The sequence below is a fragment of the Schistocerca nitens genome, chromosome 5, assembly GCF_023898315.1.
Source record: "Schistocerca nitens isolate TAMUIC-IGC-003100 chromosome 5, iqSchNite1.1, whole genome shotgun sequence".
NCBI lineage: Eukaryota > Metazoa > Arthropoda > Insecta > Orthoptera > Acrididae > Schistocerca > Schistocerca nitens.
The window spans coordinates 734,258,486-734,268,513 of NC_064618.1; the positions used below are offsets into that span (position 1 = coordinate 734,258,486).

At 37.2% G+C, this 10,028-nt stretch overlaps 1 protein-coding gene across 1 annotated transcript in view; it reads left to right on the forward strand.

The window, feature by feature from the left end:
* LOC126259861 (sorting nexin-16) overlaps positions 1-9,270 on the forward strand; it is a 29,067-nt gene extending 19,797 nt beyond the window's left edge. The window contains exons 6-7 of the mRNA XM_049956918.1: positions 4,243-4,379; positions 7,524-9,270. Coding sequence (XP_049812875.1) covers positions 4,243-4,379; positions 7,524-7,689 — 303 coding nt within the window. The 3' untranslated portion in view covers positions 7,690-9,270. The remainder of the gene's footprint in view (positions 1-4,242; positions 4,380-7,523) is intronic.
* The last annotated feature ends 758 nt before the right edge of the window (positions 9,271-10,028 follow it).

A 10,028-nucleotide genomic window follows, 5' to 3' on the forward strand; every position in this document is an offset into this window, starting at 1 on the left:
TTCTTGACACTTAAATCTATACTCGATGTTAACAAATTTCTCTTCTTCAGAAACGATTTCCTTGCCATTGCCAGTCTACATTTTATATCCTCTCTACTTCGACCATCATCAGTTATTTTACTCCCTAAATAGCAAAACTCCTTTACTACTTTAAGTGTCTCATTTCCTAATCTAATCTGCTCAGCATCACCTGATTTAATTTGACTACATTCCATTATCCTCGTTTTGCTTTTGTTGATGTTCATCTTATATCCTCCTTTCAAGACACTTGTCCATTCCGTTCAACTGCTCTTCCAAGTCCTTTGCTGTCTCTGACAGAATTACAATGTCATCGGCGAACCTCAAAGTTTTTACTTCTTCTCCATGAATTTTAATACCTACTCCGAATTTTTCTTTTGTTTCCTTTACTGCTTGCTCAATATACAGATTGAATAACATCGGGGAGAGGCTACAACCCTGTCTCACTCCTTTCCCAACCACTGCTTCCCTTTCATGCCCCTCGACTCTTATAACTGCCATCTGGTTTCTGTACAAATTGTAAATAGCCTTTCGCTCCCTGTATTTTACCCCTGCCACCTTCAGAATTTGAAAGAGGGTATTCCAGTTAACGTTGTCAAAAGCTTTCTCTAAGTCTACAAATGCTAGAAACGTAGGTTTGCCTTTTCTTAATCTTTCTTCTAAGATAAGTCGTAAGGTTAGTATTGCCTCACGTGTTCCAACATTTCTACGGAATCCAAACTGATCTTCCCCGAGGTCCGCTTCTACCAGTTTTTCCATTCGTCTGTAAAGAATTCGCGTTAGTATTTTGCAGCTGTGACTTATTAAACTGATAGTTCGGTAATTATCACATGTGTCAACACCTGCTTTCTTTGGGATTGGAATTATTATATTCTTCTTGAAGTCTGAGGGTATTTCGCCTGTCTCATACATCTTGCTCACCAGATGGTAGAGTTTTGTCATGACTGGCTCTCCCAAGGCCATCAGTAGTTCTAATGGAATGTTGTCTACTCCCGGGGCCTTGTTTCGACTCAGGTCTTTCAGTGCTCTGTCAAACTCTTCACGCAGTATCTTATCTCCCATTTCATCTTCATCTACATCCTCTTCCATTTCCATAATATTGTCCTCAAGCACATCGCCCTTGTATAAACCCTCTATATACTCCTTCCACCTTTCTGCCTTCCCTTCTTTGCTTAGAAGTGGGTTGCCATCTGAGCTCTTGATATTCATACAAGTGGTTCTCTTCTCTCCAAAGGTCTCTTTAATTTTCCTGTAGGCAGTATCTATCTTACCCCTAGTGAGACAAGCCTCTACATCCTTACATTTGTCCTCTAGCCATCCCTGCTTAGCCATTTTGCACTTCCTGTCGATCTCATTTTTGAGACGTATGTATTCCTTTTTGCCTGCTTCATTTACTGCATTTTTATATTTTCTCCTTTCATCAATTAAATTCAATATTTCTTCTGTTACCCAAGGATTTCTATTAGCCCTCGTCTTTTTACGTACTTGATCGTCTGCTGCCTTCACTACTTCATCCCTCAGAGCAACCATTCTTCTTCTACTGTATTTCTTTCCCCCATTCCTGTCAATTGTTCCCTTATGCTCTCCCTGAAACTCTCTACAACCTCTGGTTCTTTCAGTTTATCCAGGTCCCATCTCCTTAAATTCCCACCTTTTTGCAGTTTCTTCAGTTTCAATCTGCAGTTCATAACCAATAGATTGTGGTCAGAATCCACATCTGCCCCTGGAAATGCCTTACAATTTAAAACCTGGTTCCTAAATCTCTGTCTTACCATTATATAATCTATCTGATACCTTTTAGTATCTCCAGGATTCTTCCAGGTATACAACCTTATTTTATGATTCTTGAACCAAGTGTTAGCTATGATTAAGTTATGCTTTGTGCAAAATTCTACAAGGCGGCTTCCTCTTTCATTTCTTCCCCCCAATCCATATTCACCTACTATGTTTCCTTCTCTCCCTTTTCCTACTGACGAATTCCAGTCACCCATGACTATTAAATTTTCGTCTCCCTTCACTACCTGAATAATTTCTTTTATCTCGTCATACATTTCATCAATTTCTTCATCATCTGCAGAGCTAGTTGGCATATAAACCTGTACTACTGTAGTAGGCATGGGCTTTGTGTCTATCTTGGCCACAATAATGCGTTCACTATGCTGTTTGTAGTAGCTAACCCGCATTCCTATGTTTTTATTCATTATTAAACCTACTCCTGCATTACCCCTATTTGATTTTGTATTTATAACCCTGTATTCACCTGACCAAATGTCTTGTTCCTCCTGCCACCGAACTTCACTAATTCCCACTATATCTAACTTTAACCTATCCATTTCCCTTTTTAAATTTTCTAACCTACCTGCCCGATTAAGGGATCTGACATTCCACGCTTAGAATGCCAGTTTTCTTTCTCCTGATAACGACGTCCTCTTGAGTAGTCCCCGCCCGGAGATCCGAATGGGGGACTATTTTACCTCCGGAATATTTTACCCAAGAGGACGCCATCATCATTTAACCATACAGTAAAGCTGCATGTCCTCGGGAAAAATTACGGCTGTAGTTTCCCCTTGCTTTCAGCCGTTTGCAGTACCAGCACAGCAAGGCCGTTTTGGTTAATGTTACAAGGCCAGATCAGTCAATCATCCAGACTGTTGCCCCTGCAACTACTGAAAAGGCTGCTGCCCCTCTTCAGGAACCACATGTTTGTCTGGCCTCTCAACAGATACCCCTCCGTTGTGGTTGCACCTACGGTACGGCCATCTGTATCGCTGAGGCACGCAAGCCTCCCCACCAACGGCAAGGTCCATGGGTCATGGGGGAAGATGCAGAAGGTAACAGGGATGAAATGCAGGGAGTGGAAAGTTATTTACAACTTGCATAGAAAGCAAAGGGCAGTTATAACGAGGAAAGATGCACTTGAGAAGGGTTGTAGCTTATTCCAGGTGTTGTTTAATTTGTACTTTGAGCAAGTGGTGATGAATACCAAGGAGAAATTTAGAAAGGAATAAGTTCAGGGAGAATAAATAAAAACTTTAAGGTTTTGCTGATAGATTGTAATTCTGCCAGAGATGTCAAAGGGTTTGGAGGAATATAGTGGATAGAGTCTTGAAATGTGATTAGAAGATGAATGCCAACAAAAGTAATACAAGGGTAATGGTGTGTAATCGAATTAAATGATGTGATGCTGAGGGAGTTAGAGTAGCAAATGAGAAATGAAAAGTAGTTAGATTAGTTTTCCTATTTGGACAGTAAAATAACTGATGGCCAGAGTTGAGAGGATATGAAATGCGGACTGACAATAACAAGGAAAGCATTTCTGAAGGAGAGGTATTGTTAATGTCTCATGCAAGTTTCAATCTTATTAAGACTTTTCTGAAGGCATCTGTGTGGAGTGTAGCCTTACATGCAAATGAAATGTGGACAAAAAGCAGTTCAGACATGAAAAGAGTAGATGCTTTTGAAATGTGGTGGTATAGAAGAATGCTGAAAAATGAATGGGTGGGTCATATAGCTAATGAGGAGGTTCTGAATCAAATTGGAAAGAAAAGAAATTTCTGGCACAACTTGACTAAAAGAAGAGATTGGTTGATAGGAAACAGGACACACACTGAGACATCAAGGAATTGTCAGTTTGGCGTTGGTGGAGTGTGGGGGGGGGGGGGGGGGGGGGTAAAAATTGCAGAGGGAGAGCAACACTTGTATACAGTTATTAGGCTCAAAAGAATGTAGTACAGTAGTCCTGCAAAGATGAAGAGACTTGCACAAGATAGGCTAGCAGGGAGAGCTGCATCAGAGCAGTCTTTAGACTGAAGACCACAACAGTGAATGTGAAATGGCATGTGTTTCCCAGTTAGTAGGTTGCTGTTCATAAAAATTTGATTGCGAAAGACAAATACATAAGCTACACTATCTTGGCTACAGTACCTTTTTTCCTCCTTGCTCCCACCCAATTATTATCTTTTCTGTCTTAATTGATTTTATTAGTGTACTTATTTGCCGTGATTTGCTCTTTTGCAGAAGGGATGTGATGTGATGTCTACTAAGTATTAAATTTTGTGTGTCCAGTCAATTTATACTGTGAGCATTGTTGGATATTATTTGGTATTGTGTTGAGCTCAATGAACTTTTATGCTGTGTATTTGTTTTGGAACAAAGTACTTCATTATCCCTTTTTTTATAGAAAATTTTCAGGGTTGTGGTGAAAAAGATTTTTTATCTTTCTAGGCAATATTTGAAGCTTTGGAGGAAACAATATATCATTTACGGAGCCAGTTAAGAGAGAAAGAAACTGAACTTACACGAATGAAGTTCACTTTGGACATAGAAATGAAGAAGAATAACAGAATGGTCCAGCTAGTAAGGTAGTGATCCAGTCAGTCAGTAACTTGCAGAAGCAGTTCATTCTTATTATGCTTTCATTCTGTTGTTCTTACATTCCTTATTTTACATTTGTTTTCATATTTATTATTGACTATATGTTTTTGAAATGTAATAAAATAAAGATTCACAGCCCAGTAGTGAGTTGAAACAATAAACTGTCTCACACTTACTAAAGTATTCTGTGTTATAATACCATGATTGAACGAATTTTTCTTTCTGCTTCCATTGCGCTATGGTATTATGGTCTGGAATATTTTAATAACTGACATTTCTGCCAATGAAAGTGTACATTTTAAAGTAAATTGTCTTTAACAGACTGTGAGTAAACAAAAACAGGAAGCCTGTAAATTATGTATAGAATTTATGAATCAGTTAAATGCTAAATTCTGAATTGTATTCGAATTACCAGATATGTTGGGTGAGGAGGGCACTTTAGTGTACTCATCTAAGGTGTTGTTGGTCCTCTAACAGTAACTCTGTACACACCAGACCACACAAAGCATAACAAAAATTGTGTTGGCTTTTTTACTGCCTCTGAACTGCAATGTGTGTGCCATGGGCAGATGAATGGATTAACAGGAGGAACAATGGTTAGTAGCCAAGCTTTGGGGTACCCACTGAATTAGCTTTTAATGCTCAGTGGAAGGCTTTTATCTGGATGGTTCCCATCATTCAGTAGAAAAATGTCACACTGTTTCAGTCTTAAAGTGACATTAAGGTAACACTGACAATAGGTGAGGACAGGACAGTAATAAGGAAATGTTGAAAAGAACTTCTTTAAGCATAGTAACAGGATGCACAAGTGTTTCAGGCATGATTTATCACTGGCACCATAAGGAAGAGGCACCATTCGCAAAGTAGAATATAAACAGCATAGTCATTAGTTGGATGAGTGGGGGGGGGGGGGGAGGATGGGGTTCAGGAGATATTACTCAGGAGCAGTTTACATGCTGCTACAGGATCCACATCTTCATGGCAACTCCGCAGTTCACACTTAACTGTTTGGTAGTCATAGAATCGCTTTCAGACTTTCTCTCTGCCACTTCACTCTTGAAGAAGCACACGGGGAAAAATGAAAACCAAAATCTTTCCCTGCGACCTTGGATTTCTCTAATTTTATCATGATGGTTGTTTACTCCTGTGTAGCTAGGATTTTGTCATTCGAAGGAGAAAGTTGATGATTGCAATTCTATGAAAATATGTCACTGCAACAAAAACTGACTTTGTTGTAATGTTTCTCAGCTCCAATTCACTTATCACATCTGTGATTATTCCCTATTATAAGCTGAAATGCAGATTCCGGCAGGTGAAAGATCATCAGCTGTAAGCTGTTGTTAGAATATGTCATGTTTAAAACTTCGTAGTGTGCAGTGTAAATCACATTTGATTTGAAGAGTTCTTGAGACACCTGCACTTCTATAACTTCTCTGTAGTAGTTCCGTTGCATGTTCTAAGTGTTCTGCCAATAAAATGTCAATATCGGTTAGCATTTCTACAACATTTTCTGTATTATTGTTCCAGTTGATGTTGTTTGTAGTTGTAATGTGTAAGTATTGATTTGAATTTACACCTTTTAATTTTGTGTAATTTGTCATGTAATCAAAATTTAACTGAATTTTTTCAGTGCTGATGTAGAGAAACACTCTATTGCTGAGGGTTAGTTGCCACCTTTTGTACTATGTAGGTACCTTTTCTAAATCATTTTGTAATTCATTTTGATCTTCTTATGACTTGATGGTAAACAATGACATCTTCTGCAAACACTCTAAGAGGGGCGTTCAGATAGGCTTCCGAATCATTTATGTAAATTAAGAACAGTAGAGGGCCTATAATACTTCTTTGGGGAACCCCAGATATAACTTCAGTTTCACATTATGTCAATTACTACGTACCATGACGCTTCTGACAGGAAATGATGAATCCAGTCACACCATAGGCATACAGTTTCAAGCAGCTTGTGAGGCAAAAAGCCTCCTGGTAATTTAGATATATGGAACCAGCCTGAAATAGTGCTCATTCCTTTGTGGGAATAATGGGATAGCTTGTTTCAGGAGAATAATATTTTCTTAATCTATACTGTCTGTGTGTCATTTTTCTTTTAGGTATTATTTCCATATGTTAAAACACAGAATATGCTCCAAAATTGTACTACAAATTGATGTCAGTAAACTGGGCCTAAATTTCAGATTTTTCTTGCATTTATTTTCTTTTGTAAAGGTGTGACCTGTAAAGCTTTTCAGTCTTTAAATGCAGGTTTAAGTGAGTGCCATGACATTTGTTTCTTTTGGAAAGGTCACGGCTCATTTGGATCAGTGTCTTATCTTGGCTGGAATTCTACCTCTCATGACCTCATCAGTTGACATAGCTTCTGGGAATGTCTTCCTGTCTCTGTTAGTATGCTCAACACATTTTAAATTCAGTGTTTATGAAGTGTGATAATGAATTATTAATTATCTAACAAGTAGCTGGAGAAGTAAAGAGGGAGAACAGGGTGCTTAGGAGTTGTAAACTAAACAATTCTATGTGTGTTTACTTTTAAGTACATTTTTTGATACAAGCAGGTTTTGGTTGCGAAGACTTTCAAAATTTGGGATCCAAAAAGTGCAGTCTCTCAAAGAACTCAACATTGTAGATAAACTTTATGGAGATTTGGAATGGTTGTGATTCTATTATGTGTTTGAAACGTATTGACCTACATTGATGTCATGTTCAAAGATATGGGTTGTGGATTGCCATGTGGAATTCAGACCTTCCCCAGTGTTGTTTATGACTTTCTGTAAGCCTAACCTCTATGCTTTATTTTAGGACATCAGCTAGGTCCCTCTTAACATGGATACGTCTCCTTGTCATCCTTTCTAACCTTTGCCAACTTACTTTTCCGTTTTACATCCCTGAGGGAGAAACTAACAGTTCAAAAAGCTGTGACAGTGTTTTTTTTTTTTTTTTTACTTTTATCTGTCTTTCAGCAATACTAAGAGAAATTTTGGTATTGAAGTGAAGCACTGGCCAACCATACTGTCACTTTCCAACTCAGTTAGTTTTTTTGTAGTTTTGTTTTCTGAGCCATAAAAACTTGATTTGTTGAAATAGTGGTTAAAATAACATTTGTATGTAATTGTTTTCAGGACAGCTGTTGAAAAATGCACAACTTGTTCTCGAGTGCTACCAGTCCTTGATGGCCCTAATTTGACATCAACACCTGTCAAGGCAGCTGATAAAACCCCAGTTGGACCACGTGCTGAAATGCAGACATCGGCAGGCGAAAGATCATCAGCTGGAAGCCATCGATAGAATATGTTATGTTTAAAACTTCATAGTGTGCAGTATAAATCACACATTTGATTTGAAGAGTACTTGAGACACTTGTACTTCTGTGAGTACACTTGCTTCTTCAATTGGTGATCTGCTTAAATTAAGCAAGATTGTGAACTCAAGTTACTTGATGATTTATTGTGTTGACAATACTTAAATATTATTCTCAGAAAGCAATTTTTTGCTAACTTACATGTTTAGGCTGTGTCGTGTTATGGTGTGTGTGTGTGTGTGTGTGTGTGTGTGTGTGTGTGTGTGTGTGTGTGTGTTTAGGGGGGAGGGGGGGCTTAGTCAATAGCTCTCTTGAGAAGTATTACCATGGTGATTATTCTCAAAATTACATTATGGTGCTCATGGTACTTGTGTTGAACCACAGACTTTTTTCATTTCATGAATGCTCCAATGTATGTGCTCCACGCAATGAGCTCATTATGAGTTCTTAAATGTAAAATGTAATTATGACTTATTATGAGAAAAAAATCTAATCTTATGTTTTATACATACATCTGCTAGTTTTCTTCCATGTTAATATTTGTTTCTGTTTTACTAAATTGCACTTTGATTTTGTATAGTCAGTGTATTTTCCAGTGTGTATCACTGAAGGCGACAACTTTCTGTTCATAATAATAAAAAATTCACACACTTTGAGGATATAGTCTGCCAGGTCTGTAGATTACAATAAGGGGAGTCACAAATATCACGTTTTTGTTTAGAATTTAGTTACACACACCACCAATAAACATCACAAAAGTTTTGTTTAAAGCCTGTCTTCTTATCACTGCCATGGTGCCAAATGCTGAGTGGCACAGCAAAAGCACAAAAAAGTGAAGCATTTTTGTGGCCGAAAATAGTGTATAATACTGTTATAGCTCATACTTTCTATGGAATCAAAGTTTATAAAACAAAATGATTTATTTTATATACTCGTGTTCTTTTGAAAATAGTGGTTAAGACTTCGAACTCTACGATTAATGTTACAGTGAAAATGATGCTATAAACAATATAGAACTTTGTTTGGGGCCATATATATTTGTATCTACACCTGATAACTTTTGTTTGTTGTTGTTTGAAAGTAATAGCTACTGAGAACTGTTTGTTCTGAAGATAATTATAATACTAAAGGTCCTATGATCATCTGTTATGTGGTGCAGGAAAGCTGCATTTTTCTGTGATGCAAAAGGTTGTTAATGTTCTGAAAGTTATCAGCTGTATTGATGTTAATGCAAAGTCTGAGCAGGAAATACAATTTTATGATCTTCTTATGCCAATGTAGGTTATACTTTGTGTAAAATCAACATAATGCAGTGATTATTCTATGTATCATACATGAATTAATGTTATGTGTGAAAAAGTAATTTTTCAGGATGAAATCAAAAGAGCAGAAATAAAATGTCAGGTATCAGAATGTTGGAGCTGATATTGAAACGTTGCTTTATGATAAGTTGAAGTTGATACTTCAATCATTTTGCTTGAAGAAAGCATTTGATTTGTAGGTTGCTGTGTGTGTGTGTGTGTGTGTGTGTGTGTGTGTGTGTGTGTGTGTGAGAGAGAGAGAGAGAGGGGGGGGGCTGATAAAGATGTCGGACTGCAACATATTCAGCAACAAAAATAAATGTTGGTCTATGTTTGACAATGGTGACCTACTTGTATAATTAATTTTTAAAAATCTTGACATCACATTTGTTCAGTGTAATTTGTAAAATTCATCTTTTGTTTATCATCATAAAAACCTTTTGCTATGTAATTTTTGTTATGGTCTGATCTGTTATGTCACCTAGTCTTCCATTTCCAGTGTATCTTCCAAACTGAAACATTCTTTTGTCTGAACATCAAGTTGTTCAGATAATTGAGTCTAAAGCAGTGTATGCAATGACTTTTGTGAACTAATGATTAGCAGCATCACATGATATGTTTTTTATTTGTTGATGACTTTCTCTCAAGTTGGCTGTTGTGATTACTGTATTAGAAAGCTCAAAATTTTATGTACAAATAATATAAGAAATTATATGCAAAGTTAATGTATGGATGTGATTCAGTCGTAGTAATGGTGCTGTTGCTGTATTATGTTTTTTGTTTTACACGTGTAATAAATTTCGTGCTCTAAAAGTAGACTTCCATTATTGAACACACCATTTGGATAAGAATGTGAGTTATCGGCAGAAAAGTACCTTGAAGTGTGCGTAGTTGATAGCACTGCATGGTGTCAATTTCACTCATGTACACAGAAATGTATTTCTTCAGGGAAATCATTGTCCTGCATAGGTTGTTTTTATTTTTGAAATAAACACTTTATTTCATGATTTTTTTCCCTATTAGCT